General features: G+C 51.9%; 1 protein-coding gene across 1 annotated transcript; it reads left to right on the top strand.

Moving 5' to 3' along the window:
* Positions 1 to 2,986: 2,986 nt before the first annotated feature.
* LOC123832992 (uncharacterized protein C8orf76-like) lies at positions 2,987 to 18,580 on the top strand. The gene is made up of 6 exons (XM_045860955.1): positions 2,987 to 3,147; positions 7,051 to 7,146; positions 7,912 to 8,055; positions 11,215 to 11,672; positions 15,250 to 15,382; positions 18,254 to 18,580. Exons 1-6 carry the CDS (start codon positions 3,031 to 3,033, stop codon positions 18,455 to 18,457), a joined length of 1,152 nt encoding a protein of 383 aa, XP_045716911.1. The 5' UTR covers positions 2,987 to 3,030; the 3' UTR covers positions 18,458 to 18,580.
* The last annotated feature ends 1,299 nt before the right edge of the window (positions 18,581 to 19,879 follow it).

Genomic DNA, 19,879 nt, shown 5'->3' with positions numbered 1-19,879 from the left:
GACGCCTCCCTTATGTCCTCCTGACCTAGTCAGTTCTAACTGCTCCCCTTGTGTCTGCCCAGCAGGCCTTGGTGTATACTGTATTCAGTACCTGTCAAGTTGGCTTTGTAACTACATCCATTTCACTAGCTTAGAGTGCTTTCAAAGCAGAAACCACATTTTAAAAACCTTTTTTCAGCTAGCGTTTGCTGAACACTTACCAAGTGCCAAGCACGAGGTTGAGAGGGTTCCATAATTTATCTCAGTCCCCGTGGACAGTCCACGAGGTCGATGCTGTTCTTACCCCATCGAACAGCTGATGAAACTGAGGGTAGCGAAGGCTCAAATCCGCACAGAGTGTTGGAAGTGTCCAACCTGAGCTGTCTCCAGAGTTGGCACCCTTAACCTTCGCCTAGCCAGTCTTCACAAAATGGTTACTCAGTAAATGTCAGAGTGACCCAGAGACTGCGTGGTCAGGAGCCAGGAGGAAAAAACAAAGCAGTGCCAGGCTGGTGGGGCACGAGGTTGGTATTGGCAGAGTGTGTGTCTTTGGGGCGACAGCCTGTGATAACTGGAATGAAATGAACTGAGCAAATCCTGAGAAATTTCATTGGGCTCAGGACTTCCAAAGACTTGCTGGCCTGAATAAAAGGGCATTAAATTGAGATTTGTAGTGGGGATGGGGTGGGGGCGGGGCAGAGAGGCCCAAGCACAGCTACATAGTAAGATCATATGACAGCCAAGGGGGTGACAGGGAAATAAGCCAACACCTTGGGCACCATGCACAGTCCATGCCAGAAAGTACAGCCCAGAAGCTAGTAAGATACAACACTTGGAGTTTCGGGTCATTAGATCATTCATTCACTCAATGAATGCACACACCGAGCACGCAATATACTCTGCCTGGCTACTGGCTCTCCTGTCTCAGGCCATCCAGCCAGCTCTCTCTTGCTCTCAGCAGTGGGGCTTGCTTTCTGATCCTCAGCCTTGCAGCTTTTAAGCTGTTCTTGCTTCCATCTGCAAAGCTACCTCTGGGCGACCTCCTGGCCAGCTCACACACCAGGCTCAGCTCAAAGGTCACCTCTTCAGAGGTGCTTTCTTTGGACACCCCACTCTTTCACATACATCACTGTCCTGATTTTACTTATAGCACTTACCATGGTCTAAAACTACTTTGTTCATTTATTTACTTGTTATTTGCCCACAAGAACTTAAGTTCCACGAGAGCAAGGACCTTGGCTGTCTTATCACTCTGAGGATACAGTGTCTCAAATTTTAGTTGAATCAGTGAATGTACCTAGTATGAAAATTTACAGAATATGGGAAATAAATGAGGAAGCCCAATATGTTAAAACAAGTTGATAAATACCCAAAAGAATTAGTGGGATGCAATTCATGCCTGTAATGAAAGGCGATGATTTACTTAAAAGAAACAGAAAAGGATGGAAAAGGAGAAAAAGCAATATTTACAGACATCTGAGGAGACAGAGAAAGGGGGCTCAGAGGAAAATTGTGCAAGAAAAGGAAAAGAAGAGATGTGATTTCATTCTGAAAGGTTTTCAGGCTGCTCACAGGCCTGCCATGTGTCTTCTCCACCGTAAGTTAGCTTCGTTGAGAGCAAGGACCATGAGTCCAGGGTGTGTCCTCAGCCCCTGCCCCAGGGGAGGCCCTCCAGAATGCATGGGTTATGCACAGAATGCATAAATGAATACTGTGTACTAAGTGTTGCCCTAGAGGACCTCATGGTATAGAAGGGAGAGGATTCACGTGCAGACTGTGATGATTAGCCCACTCAACAAACGCTCAGTGCTAGACAGGGAGATGTCCCCACCTAGAATGAGGTCACGGTCTCCTGAGGGTGACAGACAAGTGAGCCCCTGACAGAGATGTATGAAGTGGGAAACGCCCAGTCACGGAGAAACACGTGGTGCTGTGTAAACCCGGACAAGGGCCGCATAACCGAGACTTGGGGACCGGGAAAGGCTTCTGGGGAGTCGGCCAGATGGAGGGCACTGAGAGGGCCCTCTTGACAGAAGAAACGGTGAGGCGGTAGTTGGTAAGAGCAGGGAAAGTCGTAGGGTGAGGGAAAGACTCAGAGGGGCCTGATTCCAGACAGGGCCAGCCTGGCCGGAGGCACCATTCAGTTAGCAGAATGAGGCAGTGGATTGGGCTCCCCTAGGGCGAGTGTGTGGAGTGGAAAATCGTGTTGAAAGAATCCTGGAAGACAAATGGTGGAAGAGGAACCGGTGAGATGAAGACCAGCAGGAGGAAAACCAGAGTAAAAAGCTCCATGTCTATTACCCGCTGTGTAACATGGCACGGCAATACTGGGCCATGCAGTTTTGGCTGGTATTTTGTCAACATTCTCCGTTTCCTAGTCTCAAGGAACATCTTGAAAGTGAAAGAACGCTTCTAAATATTAGTCTTAGAATTCTGAGATTCTGTGTTTTCTCCAGGCCGAATTAATCCTCCCTGATGGAGCCCCCAGAGTAAATCTCTATGCCCTCTTTTTATAAATACGTGAATTACCCTGGTCTTTGTTACTGGTGGTGTCTCTTCTCCAGAGACATGGGGAATTACTGACACATTTATTTCCCAGCTCTTAGCAATGTAATAATTGATCCTGAACAAGTTACTTAACTTCTGTAAGCCCAACACCTTCCTTTGCAAAACGGGAATTACACGCCTTTCATAAGGAAAGTATATAAAGTGCAAAAAGAGTGCTTAACACAGCGTCAGGATTATCATCAGTGATGAAAAAATTGGTACCTACTGGTTTTAAACAGCTATCCTGAGGCCAGTGCTTTTGATCCGTGCATATAAGGAACGTTCTGTCCATCTCCTGAAACCAAGAACCTCCTCGTTGGGTCAGTTTGAGAGCCAGATAAAAATCTCAGCTCAACAGCTACTCCCAACCCGCAGCGGGCCAAGCCTCGGTTTGGCCCTTCCAGAGACTACAAATCCCAGTATGCCGCGCTCTTCCGCGTTGGCCCGCAAGTGGGTACCGCTCCGGGCACCGCCTCCGCTCTTTGCTCCCGCCGCTGGCGCGCGATGGAGACCGGGAGCTGGTTGCTCGGCAGCGAGTTCGAGGATTCGGTGTTTGAAGAGGGGCGGGAGCGGCGGTCCGGACCGCCCGCGTCCTACCGCGCCAAGTTCTGCGAGCCGCAGGTAGGCGGGCAGCAGGGCGGGGCCTCGGGGCCTCACTCGGCCCCCAGTCCTCACCCCGGTTCCCGGGCCTCGTCTCTCGCGGGTCCCCGTAGGATCGTCTGCCGCCTCCCCGGATTGCCTCTCTGCCCACCCTGGCCTCCCCGTTATCCATGACCACCACTAGGAACGGGTGTCTCCGGAGCCCCACTCCGGAAGCCCGGCCCCCTCTGCCCCCGAGGGCGCAAGGAAACCCCCGGGCAGTCCGCGTTGAGCGTGCTCGCCCCAGGTGTTGGGCAGGTCCGGCTCCAAAATCTGCAACACCTCCACGGGCGTGCTGCACGCAATGTGCAGCCGGGCAGTCAGCGCCCCAGAAGCGCGCCGCCGCCCACTTCTGACATCTTAGTGTCGTCTGCCCCCCGGACGGCGACGTCCTCCCTCCTCCCAGGAACCCGTCCTTGTTCGGTGACTTACCCCTGCCGGCGCTATTCTCGCTCTGATGGCCAGAGTTGCTCAGTTGTATCCATTTCTCAAGGCGCGTCTTAAACGCTGCCTCCTCGGAGGAGTCTCTTCTGATTCCCCTTTCCAACCCCAAATGTTTGTCTTTGACTCCTTTCCTCCCCCTCCGCCCCGCCCCCACCCTTTTAGCTTCTGTTAAGACACCTGCTAGTATCCCATAAAGCTCTTAGACCCTGAGTGCTAAATGATCACCTGGGAGTGGGCGCTTACCTTAATGCCTTCCCCAGTGCCCAGCAGGTTTTGTTCATTATGGGAACTCCGTGAATACTTGGAATTAGTATTTGTATTACAGTCGAGCCATAAACAGTGTGGGGCTAGGGCTCTGAACCCTGCACAGTGGAAAATCCATGTATAAATGTTGACTGCCCCCAAAACCTTACTAATAGCCCACGGTTGACCAGAAGCCTTACCAACAAAATAGTTGATTAACACATATTTTGTATGTTATATATTTTATAACCTGTATCTTACCATTAAGAAAGCAAGAGAAAAAAGTTGTTAAGAAAATCATAAGGAAGAGAAAATACTTTTACAGTCCTCATTGAGGAAAATCTGTGTGTAAGTGAACCCACACAGCTCCAGCTCGTGTTGTTCATGGTCCACTGTATTGATTGCATGTGTGAATCTCATCTCACCAATAATAGCTACTGCTTATCAGAAACTTACCTGTTCCAGGCACTGTGCTGGGCTTCTTTACATGTATTGTTTCATTTTTCCTTACCACCATTGTACTTACAGATGCCAGGCACTCAGTAATTACCGAGTTGCACTTTTGTTTTATTTCACCTACCTTGTCTCCGTAGCACATGCAGTCTTTCAGAAGTTACCTTTAGTATTGACCAATGTACACTCACAACAGGATGCACTTGGGAAGTCATGTTGTAGAGCAGGGGTGTCCAGCCTCTTGGTGCCTCTGTGCCACACTGGAAGAAGAAGAGTTGTCTTGAGCCACTGGTTAAATACATTGTGACACGTAATCATAAAAAAATCTCGTGTTTTAGGTAAATTTATGGTTTTGTGTTGGGCCACAATCACAGCTGTCCTGGGCTGCACGTGGCCCGTGGGCACCCCTGTTGTATAGCACTAAAAGCCATGGTTCTGAGATAGGGCCTCTGAATTCCAGTGTGGGGTGTATTTCCCCCTTGCCTTCCAAGGTGTCAGTTCCTTATTTGTCCTTTGGGAAGAATAATACTTGCTGGCTCACAGGCTTATTAGGAGAGTAAAATGAGAGAGTACTTTGTCAGGTATTCGATAATAAACACAGGTACTTGATAATACTTACCAAGTGAAACCCCAAAATCACTCTTCTTTAGAATGTGTTTGGTGTGTGATACTGCCCATAAGCTCAGAGAGACCGGACTACGGTGCTGTTGGCTTCCCTCAATGGGCTGGAAGGTTTCTGTTGTGCCTGCCTGCCTGCTCAGGTTCGATGTGGGACCAGAGGTGTGCCTTTAGCCCTTCGTCTCTTAGTCCCGCCCCTGTTCACGGCCCTGCCCTCCCTCCTCTGATCAGAAAGGGGCATTAAAAACCATCCCGTGTCTGAATTCTTGTGGGCATGCAGACTACGTGGGAGAATAAAAATAATCATTTGAAAATCGGTTTCGCTGGATCATTTCCCATGTGGGTAATGGAAGTTGGATGGAGGTCTGCAGTTGTGTCGTTGGTGTTCAAGAAGTTGGGGTTGACCCCGTAACCTGATACCATATGGGGCTGAGAGCGGTGGAGTACAAAGGGAAATTACGGGCTCAGGACCCAGACTCGTTGGGTTACACGGCACTTCGGGGAGAACAGAAGGAACGGTGGGTACTAACTAGCCTTCTCCACCTCGATGGATCAGGCTAAGGAGAGAAACGGTTTTACTATGGTAACGGAGGGGGGGGGGGCGGGGCTGTGATGCCTGGGCAGCTGTTCTGCAAGTGGAACCAAGCAGTTCTGACATGGCGGTGGGTGGAACCAGCGGGAATGCAGTTGTGTTTGGATTCATGGTCCTGACCTGGGACTAGGCTTCATTCAGCCTGCAGGCGTTTTACTGAAACGGGGTGGGGGTGGGGTGAGAGATTTGTTGGCTACTGGAAGAACTGGCACACTGTATGCTTTCTGTCATCTGAGCTTTTATTTTCTAACAATTGAATTCTTTATTGTGATATCTAAATGTTCCTGTTCTGTATTTCTATTCTCATCTGAGCATTCTTAATAATCAAAAAATCTCAGCCCCACTTTGTTTTCTATGCATGGGGTTTAAATCAGTAGAAAGGCGGGTAAAATATTCCAGATGGGCTTTTCCTGACACTTCTCGCAGAGGTCTTTGGCATTTGATTACATGGAAGCCTCCTTTGAACCTAATTATCATCCCCTCCTTGCTTAGCTCCTACTTGTTGCTTTTACATTTTCATAATAGCTCTGTACAATGATAATTCTTCTTTCCTATGTACTTTCCAATGAGAGTTGCCGGTCTCTACTCCAGCTACTCTAAAATGTCTCTACAAGAAAGCATATCTCTGTCTAAAGAACCAGCGGGGATTCTGCTAGTTAAACGTAGGTTCCCAGGCATCACAAAAACCCCACATTGAAAATGCTGCGGGAGACGGAAGCAGGCTCAGAGACGCAGAGAGCAGACTGATGGTGCCAGAGGGGAGGGGGCTGGGTGAAGAAGGTGGAGGGATTGAGAAGCACAAACTGGTAGTTACAGAGTAGTCACAGGGATGCAAGGCACAGCATAAGGGATAGAGGGAATGACGTGCTAATAACCGTGTAACCTGCCAGGTGGGTACTTGGATTATCAGGGGAGCACTCTGTAAATTACTGTATTTTCTGGAGTATAAGACGCACTCCCAAATTTGCGAGGAAAGGGAGGGAGTGTCTTATAGTTCGAATGTAGCCTGCCTGGCTCACTGTGGCGAGGGTGGGGGGCGGTGGCAGTGGGGCGGAGTCACAGGGGCCGGAGCAGGTTCGCTGCTGCATTTTCCTGGGCGGGGGTGGGGGGGTGGGGTGGGGGGGTGCGTCTTATAGTCCAAAAAATACAGTATGTAAATGTCCAACCATTGTGGTGTACACCTGAAGCTAATACAAAATAATATTGAATGTCAACTGTAACTGAAAAACAAAATTTAAAACATTAAAGTTAAGAAAGAACGTGCTGTGGATAAAGCCATATACTTTCGCGTGCCTTTTTCCATCGAGTTGAGAGGCATCGTATCATTGGCATGTCTGTTCATTGTGATCATTTTAATAAAAAGAGGGCCGTCGTTAATACTGTCACGCTTCGATGCCAGGTCTTTTCCTCTGAGTCTCATCCTAAAGAAGCGTGTCTTCTTTGAGGCCTCATCATTGATTTACGGGAAACTGTTTGCATGAGGTGGGAAGGGCACAGCTTCGTTCTGTATAATACGCTATTTTCACAATTTTTAGTGGTTTTGCGAGGAAGCGGAGAGCAGTGACGACGCTGAAGCTCTAACTATCAAGAAATTCAGAGGGGACCTGGCCTACAGACGGCAGGACTACCAGGTAGAGGTCGACGTGCGTGAGACCTCTCGCGCTGCCGGCCGCGGGCTCTGGTTCTGCAGGCTACGGAGCGTTTCAGGGGCGGGCTACTGAGCGAGGGGTGTTGTTTGTGAAGACGAACTTACCGTTTGTGACCTGCGCCTGTCACCTTAGAACCCCAAGTTTCTGGCCTTTTCGATAAGGCTCTATATAATTTGTTTCGTTTCTTGTAGCTTCAATATAGGGATCTTTTGTGGACCCAATAAGTTGGTTTCCCCAGGCTCTGTATCGCCTCATTATGTGGGAGCCTCTAGCACGGATACCTCATACCTCCTAGTGCCACAGAAGCAAAGCGCCCCAAAATGAGAAAAGGGAGGAACTAGCAACTAGGTACCAGCTTTACATACAGATCTCACTTCATCTTCATGAAGAGTCCTGTCCTTATCTTGCTGGTGAAGAGGTTACATACGGTAACAGCAAGCTAGTGGCAGAACCAGGATTCAAAGCCCTGGTCTATCTGACTCCAGAATGTTCTTCCTACTATCCTCTGGTGTTTTCTATGGCAGTAGGGATTATATCCTCCAGCCATTTCTTGTCCGCCCTTCAGAAGAATAGTCCTGACAGACCCTCAGCGAGTCTTCCTTAGCTCATGGTGGGGGTCCGTTACGACATTGCCTCCTGCCCGGGAACAAAATTCATTGCTGTAACTGAATCCTTTCTTCTACTGTGTTTTCTGCCTTTCATTTCATCCTCTCTCTTCATTTCCTCTATTTAACAAATACTTGCCAGAAAGCCCTGCAGGAATATTCCAGTATCTCTGAAAACCTGCCACCGACGAATTTTGCCATGAAAAGGGACGTGCAGGAAGGCCGGGCCCGGTGTCTGGTGCGCCTGGGGAGGCACGCGGAGGCCCTGGAGATCGCTGCGGACTTGGTGAGTGGCTTCCTGTGTTTTCCTAGGAGGGCGGAATGTTTTCTAAGAAACAAAACAAACACCAACTTCTTGCTAACAGCAAAACCTGCGAGTTTGGAGAAGCAGAAGAAACTGCCAGTGGGATAAGACCTTTATTATGATGAACTGTTTGGAGCTTTAGACATAATCATGTTCTTGTAATATTTTTCCTGTGTTATGCTGAAAATTCTGCATGGCCTGAAAATCTCATTTACAAAGGTTTTATGTTTTAAAGATTTTATTTATTTTTAGAGGAGAAGGGAGGAAGAAAGAGAGGGAGAGACACATTAATGTGTGGTTGCCTCTCAGGCATCCCCAAATGGGGACTTGGCCCACAACCCAGGCATGCGCCCTGACTAGGAATTGAACCGGTGACCTTTTGGTTTGTAGGCTGGAGCTCAATCCACTGAGCCACACCAGCCAGGGCAAAGGTTTTATTTTTGTTAGGAGTAAATACTGAATGGAAGGATCATCAGTGATCTGTTATGTTCTTTAGATCCTTTATTTTTGAAATTTTCTACAACGAACATGTATTACTTTTGTAAAGAGGGAAAAGGGTTACCAAAAAATGGCTAAATATACTAAGCCAAGCTTCAATAGTCCTTTTTTTCTTAAATGGAATTTGCAGAATTTTTTATTGAGGGATAAAGAAAAGCAGTTCTTTGCAATTCTAGATTCTGCCAGTCTTTGTTTTCAGATTAAGGCATTTATGGTTTACTTCTGCGGTTATTTATGTAAATTTTAAATGGGGTCTGGTCTTCAGTAGGCCGTTCCTAGTTTACAGATGGCCGGTGTTCTTCCTTAGAGGGAACTAATGAGGTGCCACGTCACCGACGGTGAACCAGGCGGACCTAGTCAGCCAAGGGTCAGCCTAAAGTATGTGCACAACGGAAGTGCCCTCCTTCTCGCAGACTGGGAGAAACCCCTCAGCGCGCTCACCCAGGGGCTTGTTGCAGGGACCTCCGCCTCTGGCAGTGAGAGGAAGCCCTGGGGGTAATTGTCTCCAGCCCATGGCAAACAGCTGTGCTTCCTTCTTTCTTTTTCCCCCCTCTGCCGATTGTGGGTTAATTCTTAAGCTGGAAAATAAGATTACCTCATTAAGGAAGCATATGGCATGAACTTGGTAGGATTTAGGTGTTTATTCTTAGTCTCCACAGTTTACAAATTAACAGCAACTTCAGCCCTTCTGGTACCTTCTGCTAGGTGTTGGTCCCCGTTCCTCCCTTGCTGCTCTGCTCTGTGTTCCCGTCACCTCCCACTTCCTCCCACCTCTTGTGCATCACAGCTGTGCTCTGTCCTTCCTGCCCAGACCCTGAAGGCAGTGGCGGCTAGATTCGTGTCCGGGGCAGGTCCCCTCTTCTGCGGCTCAGACAAAGATCTGTTGCCAGTCAGCAGGCGCCAGGTCTCCAGGGTTCGCAGTGGTTACCGGGCAGGAAGAGGACCAGTCCGAAGATCTTCAGCTCCCCTGTCAGGACTTTGAGAATTATCATCAGGCTCCTGGGCACCCCATCGGGGGAGGACTGTTGGGGTCGGGGACGGGCAGCGTAGGCTGGTGGGTCTCACCCCTTCCTCTGGGTCTCTTCACATGATCTCAATGAACCCTGCCTGTTTGCATGGTTTTCTTTCCTGGTACCACATGTTTTGTTTTTAAATGTATTAAGTAAGGCCCTGGCTGGTGTAGCTCAGTGGATTGAGCACGGGCTGTGAACCAAAGGGTCACCGGTTCGATTCCCAGTCAGGGCACATGCCTGGGTTGTGGGCTAGGTCCCCAGTGGGAGCCATGTGAAAGGCAACCACACACTGATGTTTTTCTCCCTCCCTCTCTCCCTCCCTCCCTTTCCCTCTCTAAAAATAAATAAAACCTTTAAAAAAGTTAAAAAAATAAATTTGTACATAACAGCCTCTACCCCAACACACACTGCTTTCTCAGTATGAAAATGTTTTTAAACAGCATAAATCACTACAGACTGGTTGTACAAGAAAGGTAACATTTGCGTTACACAATACTGTCCCTACAATAAAGGAAAGACATGAGGAGGTGTTACTCAACAGTTACTGAACACCTGTCATGGGGAGGTGCCATGCGCTGTACTAGGAGTTCAGCAGAGAACTGAGCCCCTTGTGGAAGTTGCTGGTCTGTTGGAAGGATGGAACACCGAACGAAAGCAATGATAAATCAGATGAGATCTGCCACTGGGCAGATACAGTGCGACCAAACGGGCTGCGTGGGGCCTCCTCCCCGCTCTTTTCACTCAGTGTAAGACCACTGAGAAACCTCCCCAGCGCTCACTGTGGGCGTGCTCGTCCCTCTGGGCCGCGGATGGGGTCCTTGCCCTCGTATTTCTTACTCGGCGTGGTTCTCGGTGGCAGCCTGACTTAGAGACTAGATGGCCAGGTTTTCCTTTGCCCTAAAAATCAGCTGAAAGGTCTTGTAGTCTGCCGTCTGCTCTCCAGACTCCAACTCATGGGGAAAAAAGCCTTGTTTTCTCTAACCCCCAGGCTTTTGCCATATGGCATGTTAGGCAAGAGGTGGTGGCTCTGGTGGTGGAGACTTGAAAAGGATTTTCTGGCCTTGGTCGTAGTTAGCAGGGAAGGCATTTGGATTTGATTATGATGCAGCATGAGACACACAGAGCTTCAGGCTGCCTTGCTTAAGATGTCTAAGCCAGGGGAAATTTGGACATAGAGCTCATTTGAATTCTCAAGGAAATTGCCGTTTGGACATTTAGAAGGCCTGGAGTATTCAAGTGGAACCGTTAGCCCGCGGTGCAAAGGGTCGGCTCGGGTCTCTCAGCTGTCTGGCTGAAGATGGTAAAGACCATAATAAAAATGGGAACCAAACTGGCTTGTGCATTTCTGGTGCTGAACTTCGCCAGACCACGGTCACGTGAGCTGTGTTCCCGCTGTGACACTGGGCTGTGTGGGGCGACCGGCGTTTGCCTTGCTGGGTGGCGTGCGTTGCCCCAGGTTTACGGCTTCACACCGAGAGCTGCTGAAAGATGTTTTGTTCACTCTGCTTGTGTAGCCGTTGAAAGATACTGCCGGCTCGTAACATACCCAACCTGGGTGTTTAGGAACCTCCACTATTGTATAGAGAACGTTCCGCAGTTTCATGCTTTCGACCTCCTTTCTGCTTCTCAGGAGACCAGAGCGACCAACACCGACCACTTAACCACCGCGCTCCTCCTGCAGCTCGCCGTCCGGGCGGGTGGGCCGGGCTCGTGGGCCGCCGTCTTCTGCCTGCAGAAGCTGATTTCTCTGCACCCTTTCAATCCTTGGACCTGGGGCAGGCTGGCCGAGGCGTACCTGAGTCTGGAGCCAGACCTCTCGGCGTCACCTGCGTCATCATACACACAGAACAGCCACACCTCAAGTGACGAAACGACCAACTCCTCCTCCCCACACTCAGGAAAAGACTGTCTTTTGTGTTGCCCTGAGACGTTGCCTGAGAGCCCTGTGTTTTCCATGGAAACGAGCAGCCGGAATAAGCAGGGGAATGAGAACGCTCTTCCTAGTGTTCAGGACGCTGCAGCCGCAAAGAGGGAAGCAGCGTTGCTAGAGACTCGGGTGAAAGCGTGTGCCTCTCTCATACGAACCAGGTAAACGGGCAGGGGGTTGAACCATGGACGTGATACTGCGCTCAGAGTGAAAGTTTTATTTTTCTAACTGCAACTTTCAACAAGTTCTGGGCTAGACGATGAGCATATGTTCTTGAGGTTTTCCCCTATGGGCTAGACGAACCCCTTGGGCATGTCCTTTTAGTGTGTAGGATTGAGAAACAAAACCGTGTGTGCTCACAAATGCAACTTGTACTATTATCCGATAAAAAGTTAAAGTGGAAAACACTGAAATTAGGAAAAGAAATGTATGAAACATTGACAAAGGGGGAAGTGGTATTTTCAACAAGGAATTTTTCACTCCCGTTCCGCGGAAACCTGAAGAAGAAAGTCTGCTCTTACGTCTGAGTCACTGTTAGTAATGTGAGTAAACGAAGCTTCGTTTGTTCTGCAGAGCAGGCCCGTGGCTGAGGGACACCACGCACTTCCAATCCACAGTGTGGAAGAGTTCGCGGGACGGGCCACGCACGAGACCTATTCTGTAACTTACGGGAGAAACAGACTCGCTTAGGTCTCAAGTGGTACCAGGAAACAGAGAGTTGGTTTTCTTTTTTAACTCTGGAGAATTCGAGAAATACTCATTAACAGACTTACTGAGGATGGAATCTGTTTGGCAGATTTCAGACTAGTCAGATACTTGTTTAGTGTCGATTCTGTCACTAACTCAGAAGTGCCGTGGATTACAGCTGCGCGCCGGGCCCATGCTGGGGGCTGGGGTCCCGAAGACGTGCGGGAAGGGCCCCTTTCCCCTCCCATGACGCACTGTGTCGAGGAAGCCCTGGGGAGGCCCAGCGGCCAGCAGCACAGTCGGGAGCGGCGGGGTGGTCGGGGGTTGTCCAGTGCAGCAGGAGGGAGGAAGCCTTTCCAGAGGGAGCGATGCTCCTGCTGAGTGCGGCGGGGAGCCCGTGGCGGCTGGCTGCGTAGACACCTGTGTGCTAGGTGTTCTACATGCGTGACTTCACACTACTCCTCCTCACCCTGTGGTGGATGTCGGACCCCGCTGGAGAGACCAGGGAGCTAACTCAGAGTGATGCAACAGTGGCACCGCTGTGGGGTGACACCAGGATTTGTGCCCCGGCCTTTGACCCCAGAGCCTGTGTTCTTTCCAGAACACCTTGCCATCACCAGGGACTGTTCCCCACGGGAGCAGAGGCAGCTGGACAAAGGGAAGGACAGCACAACCCCAGGGGTGAGAGGGCGGCTATGGCAGGGTTGTCATGTGGTGTGGCAGGGAGGACAGCATTGGTGTGAGCCGGAGAGGCGGGCGTAGGCCACGAGGCTGGGGTAGCGCAGTCACATGGGAGGCAGGACTTTGGAGTCAGACCTGGTATTAAGGAGCCTAATAAGTTGTTGTCATTGAGCAGTGAGCCCGGACCCCTCCACTCTCTCACTGTCCTGCCTTGCACAGATTCCTGAAACTCCCTCACCTCCATTCCCTCATCTTGACAGATGGAGAAATGGGGGAGCTGCCCCCTTCACGGGGCTGTGAGAATTAAAGTATTCGAGAAACTTACTGCAGCGCCCATAAGCGGTCAGCACTTGGTAAATGTTGTACTTCTGTTTTTGTTTTCATTAGCGTAAGATATTAAGTATCATCTTAAAGTCTGGTCCTTGTGCTGCAGGCGGGAGGAGTATCGGAAGGCTTTAAATGTTGAGTGCGGTGATGGGGCTGAGACCTCTCGAGAGGCCTGGTGGCTGCAGGGAGGTGTTGGCGGGAGGAGTTGGGGGCTGGGGACTCCAGTGAAGGGACCGTGGGACTGCGGACTGGACTGACCGGCGGGTGGTAATGAGGCCCCAACCTAGGAGCGCACAGGGGCAGTGAAAAAGGAAATGGATGTCTCCACAGGATGCAACAGGTGGGACCTGGCGACCAGCCGAGCGTGATGGGGTGGGGAGGGGAGAGCTAGGGAGTCAGAGACGACTCGGAAGAGCTGACCTTGGGTGGACGGGCGGAGGTGGTGCCTTTGCCCGAGACAGGATGAGACAGGACAGGTGAAGGAAGAACAGAGCTGGTTTAGGGTGCAGGTAGCCGCCTGTAGGACATCCAACTGGAGCTTTCAGAGCTCAGCAGGGCGCCAGAGATTCAGGAGTTTGGGGAGAGAGAGTGACAGTCAGGCGGCAGTGAGGAGTGGGGTGGGGCCGATTCCAAGGAGGATTGGAAGGGTAGGAGGTCATTCGTGACCTTTGAGAAGGCACTTTCTGAGTGATGGGGTGGCATTGCAGGGGGTGAGGAGTGATGAATGTGAGATAGAAGGAGCGCGTGCAGGCTGTGTTCTCAAGTAATTTCAGAAACAGGAGGGAGAAAGCAAGTTCGGAAAAGGTAGAGTCTTCCAGAGGCCAGGTAGGCAGTGCAAACAGGTTAGAATGGAACAGGGTGAATGTGAGTTGGGTCAAGTTCTTTGATAAAACTCCCCAGTGACGTCCCCTCGCCCTTATGCAAATTCCACATTTCTTTCCGCCACCCGTGAGGTCCTGGGTGAGTCGGCCCTACCTTTCTCCTCATTTATTCCAGGTTTTCCCTTCTTGGCTGTGTTCCTCCCACGGGGATCTTTGTGATTTTCACACATGTTAAGGAGCTCTTGCGTCAGAGTCCCTTCCCCCTCCGTGGCCTCCGTCCCCAGATCTCAAGCCTAGCTCCTCGGCCTCAGCGCTATCTCCGAAAAACCTTCCTTCCTCCACTGTCCCCCCTGGAGTAGGCACTGCATCCACCCGGTCTTGGGTTTTTCGTTCATAGCGGTCCTCACTGCCTGAAATTTTCTTACTATTTTTGCTTTTTCCCCTTCCCGGCGGTGAGGCAGGAACCCGTCTGCTCTGCTCCCCAGCGTCTCCCAGTGCCCACAGCGGAGCGCTGGGGTGCATCCCTCAAGGCACGAACGAGGGAGCAGGAGAGCTGAGCGCTTCTGCATGTAGCAGTAGGGACCCGTGAGGCCTGAGGGAAACTGGGAAAGCCTGCACACTCAATATTTAGAAGGACAGGGAGGGAGCCCCGTGAGGCGGACAGGAGGGAGGAGGAGGGCCGAGACCGGTTCTAGAACATCACGACGGGGACGTTAGTGGCGAGGCTGTGGCAAAGGGGCTGTTAGAGGGTCCTCAGAGGTCTGGCCCTGCTTTGGGGGAGGGAAGCGAGCTCGAGCCTCTCATTCGCCCTTGCGGTCACGGTGCTGTGGACTCAGGGCCGTGGAAGGGTCGCCGAGCACTGACTGCAAAGGGAGACGCCCGACGCTCTGGGGAGGAGCCTTTCTTTCACTGGGAGGCTTGTCCTTTCGCTGCTCGTCACTCGTGCTTTCGCTCACTTAACTCCTGCCCGACGCCCTTTGCAGTCCTGCTCTCTAAAGGTTTCTTTGAGAAGCTTTGGTCTACGCAGTTTTGGAAAGACGACTCGCCCGTGTAAAGCCGGGTGCTTTGATCGGAAGAAGCAGCTTTGGGGCTGCAGGTGAGGGTGCGTGCCTGCTCGTGAGCCCCGCGGACTCGTGCAGCTGACCACCTGGGATGCACGTGAGCGTTTCCGCACCGCGCTCCTTTCTGGGGACCTCTGCACCCCAACTTCTCTGTCTTTCAGGCTTTTGCTTCAGCTCTCCCAGTCTCAGCAAACATCCTTCGCTCTGGAGAGGAACCTGAGGACCCAGGAGGACATTGAAGATAAAATGAAAGGGTTCAGCTTCCACGAAGACACTTTGCTGCTGATAACGGAGGTGAGTCTTCCCCTAGGGTTTATGTGAAACGAAGGCATCATGGATACTTTTCCTGGCTCCGGTACCATTTTTTTATTAAAAAAATTAAATGTTAGCCTTTTAGATCTCTAAAAATAAAAGAATAAAAAGGCAAGGTCAGATCTCGCCCGCTGAAGGACTCTGTGTCCTTCCTTACCCGGCCGCTGGTCGCTCCATCCCTGAGAGCGGCCCCCTCATCACCCTCTCCTGCAGCTGGAAGGCAGGGCTGTGCGTCCTTCACGGGGTGGGTCTCGGGAGCCCCTTGCCTGCCTGCCTGACCATCGTAAGGTCCGGTCACTGCTTTTCCAGCCGAACAAACGAACGAATGACTGCTGGCGTTTGTGCAGGGCTCCTGGACGTTTTCCCCTTTGCTGGTCCCCAGAGCAGCCCGTGGGACCGGCGTGGCGGGGCGGAGGGGTCTGACCTGCCCGCGGTCCGGTTTTACGCGGCAGAGCCGCACTGGCCTCCCTCCAGCTGCAGGCCCGCCGTCCGGCTGCCCCACCCTGCTGCTGCCGCGGTGGCGGCGGAGACGGTCAGATGGCAATTTTTTAAACCTTCATTAGCTTTTAAAAAAGTACACTGTTGAAATGTCTTAAGGTGGCATTTGGAGATTATCCGTGTGTTTAAGTTGTTCACTCTGGTTCCTTTGAGTATCTAGTTGAAACTTGACAGCTCGGGGACTTTTGCCGTGAGAATAACTCTCTATCCATGTACACCCCGACGTGCTCTCAAGGAATCCTCACTGCGAATGAATGTTCGACTGCCAGCTGCTGCCTCCCCTCCCCGAGCTAAGTCCCGCTTGGCTCCTCTTCCTCTCCGGGACCGCACCGCCCTGTCGGGCCTCTCGGGCCTCTCCCAACCTTCCCCCTCCACGGGCTCTTTCCCCCGGGCCCACAGACACGCACAGAGCGCCCGAGTCTCCCGAGTGCACCGCGGCCTCGCCCCAGTCTGTCTCCTCCGCGTTCCTACAGGCCCGTCCCTGTGGACCGCTCTCTCTCTGTTTCCTCTTCCCTTCTCCTTGAGAGGCTGCACTGGTCTGCTCTTCTCCCGCGTTTCCTACCGTCCCTCTGCCTCTTGAGAACCACTGGCTTCCTCTGTGTCTCAAGTGACGCGTGCCTGAGGTCTCCCCGAGGTTCTGTCCCCTCTGCCTCTCCCCCACAGCACGCGTGACCGCGCTCACGGTTGCGGTTGTCCCCTCTGGGTGATCACCCTCCGGCCTGCGTCTCTGCTCCCTCCCCGGGAACACATGTGTCCCATCTCAGGCTGGTCACCTACTGGGCGACTAATCTGAGGTGATTATTGATTATTCCACTGGCACTTCCGGTACAAATGTCTAAAACGGAACTGCTCATCAAAACACGTCCCTTCTTCATCAGTATCTGGCATACTCGGCCATCAGTGAGTATTCGAGAGAGCTGGAGAGAACCATTTTTTCATCGTATAGATTTAGTTTTTTCCATTGATCCTCTGTCATTCTTTTTTAAGCCCAGACCTGGAGGCTTAACTAGCTGTGGGCCCCTACCGCTCTGTTCGCCTCTAGACAGACACAACCCCCGCCCCCCCCCCGCCCCCCGCCCGCCTTTCCCTCCCCTTCCACCACCAGCGCCCCAGCCCTCCCCACCTCCTGTCTGACTGTGGGCCACCTCCTGGCTCTCCCTCCTTGCTTCCTTAATCTCTCCCCTGAGATCTGCCTCCAACACTGCTGCCGACTTCCTTTTAAAACAGGGCCTGAAGGGCTGGGGGAGAAGGAGCAGGGGTGGAGAAGTACAGGTGGGTGGTCCCAGAACAGTCACGGGAGGGGCAGGACAGCGCAGGGGATGCAGTCCGCAACACGGTAATGACTGTGGCGCCGGGTGGGCGCTGGACTTGTGTGGGGATCACTTCTCAAATTACATAATTGACCACTAAGCTGCGTACTTGACAGTGGATGATATCGAATGTCAACTGTAATTAAAAAATAAAGTTATACAAACACACATTGCTTTGACCATGTTACCTGCTAATGTGAGACCATTAGCTCAGTCAGGTCTAGTTTAAGGCCTTGATCATAGGCCTTCCAGAGAGCGCCCCAAAGTTATAACCTAGTAATTCGCTGCGCAAATCTGTGCCTGTGTCTAATAAACTCATCTGGGCCTTCCTGCCTCCGCCTGCTGACTCCTCCCACCCCGAAAGACGAGGCGAAATCCACGTCCTCCAGGGAGCTTTCCCAGCACGTCCTGTTCCTTCTCCCTCACCTGAGCGCAGAGAGCGCGATTGCTTGAACAGATAGCTCTTTAGCCGCCCCTCCCCCCACCCCAAAAGCAAGCATTTGTCTTAAGCTTGTGGGTGTTTTATCAGAGGAACTAACACAGAAGCTGAGTCTGATTCTGACCAGTAGGGAGCAGTATTGTGCTTTCAGAGGGCAAGCGTGCTTCTTAAAGCTCTGAGGTTGCTGTGGTAACCTTTCTGGAAGGATTGAGTGTCTCTGGGTCATCAGGGGAGGAGGGGCCCCTCTCCTTGCTTGACTTCCTCGGGGAGCTTCTAAGAGAAAGAATCTGTGTGTCCCCCTCCCGCTCCCAGCAGCTGCGTTCTCCCCACGCCCTGCTCCTCTGTCATTTCTCGGGGAGGGAGTGTCACTCGCCCCTGTATTCTCGCCAAGAGGAGGCTCTCTGAGCTGTGTTCGCCTTGGCTTTCCTGCAGGCTGACCAGCGCCCCTGCGGCGCTAATGCTTCCGTGGTTTGTGCACTCGGGGACCGACGCGGGGTGGAGGGACTGGAAACACGGATGGCGTTTACCCACCGAAGACTAGCCGAGTCCCATGTGCCATGTCTGGTGCCTCTTTCACAGGGTCAGGCTTTCTCCCTCCTGCTGCAGGTTATGGGAGAAGACATCGTCCCAGAAAAAATAAAGGAGGAAGTTCACAGCGAGGTGAAGTGCGTGGGCTCTGCAGCCCTGAGCGCTGTGGTGTTGATTGCATCTTCGAAAGAATTTGAAGACAAGTGGTTCGGGAGGATCAAAGACCACCTCTGTTCCTCGGAACGTCAGCTCCACGCACAGATGCCAATCTCCGCTCCGTAGCCCCCCGGAAAACAGGACATCCAGCACGGCTCCCTGTCCTTGTGGACCTCAGAGAGAATCCGCTAATCATGGCTAATCATGGAATATAGTGGACTGAACACGATTATTTATAAAAATGGCTTATCTCCCACATTCTTTCTTCGGTGTCCAGTTTCTTCATTTTTGTTGTCTTTTTAGATTTTTGCCATTCACTCATCTTGGGCCTCCTACCCTTAGAAGTTCCCTGTTGGGAAAGTCTGTAAAAGAGGCTTTTAGATTTTATAGTATTTTAAAAACAGTTACTACCTATAACCAGCAGCGTAAGTATTCACAGTGTTTACGTAAAGTCGTCAGCAGTGACCAAGATGGTCGAACTGAAGGCTGTGTCAAGGTCAGGCAAGGCTCTGGGGCTCGACCGAGCCTGTCAGCAGGCGTGTTAGCCCGTCCGTTTCGTGGGCGCCGCGGAGACGTGGTGGTCCGTGGCAGTGTCAGCCCCAGCGCGCCGCACCACTCAGCTTGCCTCGAGCCCCCACAGGGGTGGCGCCTGCGGGCTGTGGAGCCCGGCTCACCGGGAGGGTAGCCCGTTCTTTCAGTCCCAGGGTGTGACGAGTCACAGTCACGACCTGTAACATCCTGTCCCCATACACGGGGCCGTGGCCTCACTCCGGTTATCTGGGGTAGAACTCCAGTTATCCCTTACAGAAGTGGAGTTCAATAATACACTGAAAACTCCGTCAAACGTCCCGCGCAGCTTTTATTTTTCTCAGCAGGGGGAAGAGAACGCCCGCCCCAGGCGCAAAGGTCACATCCTCTGAGCTTCCTCCGCCCCGCCGCCGCTTCAGCCCTCCCAGGCCCCTCCCCACCGCGGACTGCTCTTAGTGTGAGCGTCATTCGGCTCCAAAGCAATAGACCGGTTAATAGCCATCTCAATGTCTAAGAACGATTAAAAAGGATGGAAACTCCCCAGCGGCTTCCCTTTGCCCTCCATTCACTCACTGAGTCTTTAACGGTCCCTTCTTGAACTCCCATGACGTGACGAGCATTGTGTGGTTGCCACGGAGACGTAGGTGAGCCTGAAGTTTAGGGCCTGTGTGTTGATGGCCCTCGGGACAGAGCCCCAACTGGACTGTGGCTTTACCATCAGCCTGTGGCTACCCAGGGCTTCGTTTCCTGCCCCCACCTTTAAAATTTTTTTATTTATTTTTAGAGAAGGAAGGGAGGGAGAAAGGGAGAGAGAGAGAAACATCAATGTGCGGTTGCTGGGGGCCGTGGCCTGCAACCCAGGCATCCACCTGCGATGCTTTGGTTCGCAGCCTGCACTCAATCCACTGACCTATGCCAGCCAGGGCCTGCCCCTACCTTTAAATGGTGCCATAGTGTCCACCTTCGGGCAGCTCAGTCTGGAGCCTCTCCCCGCCCCCAGCACACGGCTGGTTCAGCTTT

Source organism: Phyllostomus hastatus, unplaced genomic scaffold, assembly GCF_019186645.2.
Source record: "Phyllostomus hastatus isolate PE091 unplaced genomic scaffold, TTU_PhHast_1.1 phas_scaffold_21, whole genome shotgun sequence".
Classification (NCBI taxonomy): Eukaryota; Metazoa; Chordata; class Mammalia; order Chiroptera; family Phyllostomidae; genus Phyllostomus; species Phyllostomus hastatus.
Note: the sequence above shows the minus strand (reverse complement) of the source record. Positions and strands in the feature narration are given on the sequence as shown.

Excerpts from the sequence above, each read along its gene's own strand:
- LOC123832992 (XM_045860955.1), top strand. The coding sequence starts at position 3,031 with ATGGAGACCGGGAGCTGGTTGCTCGGCAGCGAGTTCGAGGATTCGGTG. Across the intron at positions 3,148-7,050 it reads CCAAGTTCTGCGAGCCGCAG|TGGTTTTGCGAGGAAGCGGA; the intron begins GTAGGCGGGCAG and ends CACAATTTTTAG. Across the intron at positions 8,056-11,214 it reads TGGAGATCGCTGCGGACTTG|GAGACCAGAGCGACCAACAC; the intron begins GTGAGTGGCTTC and ends TCTGCTTCTCAG.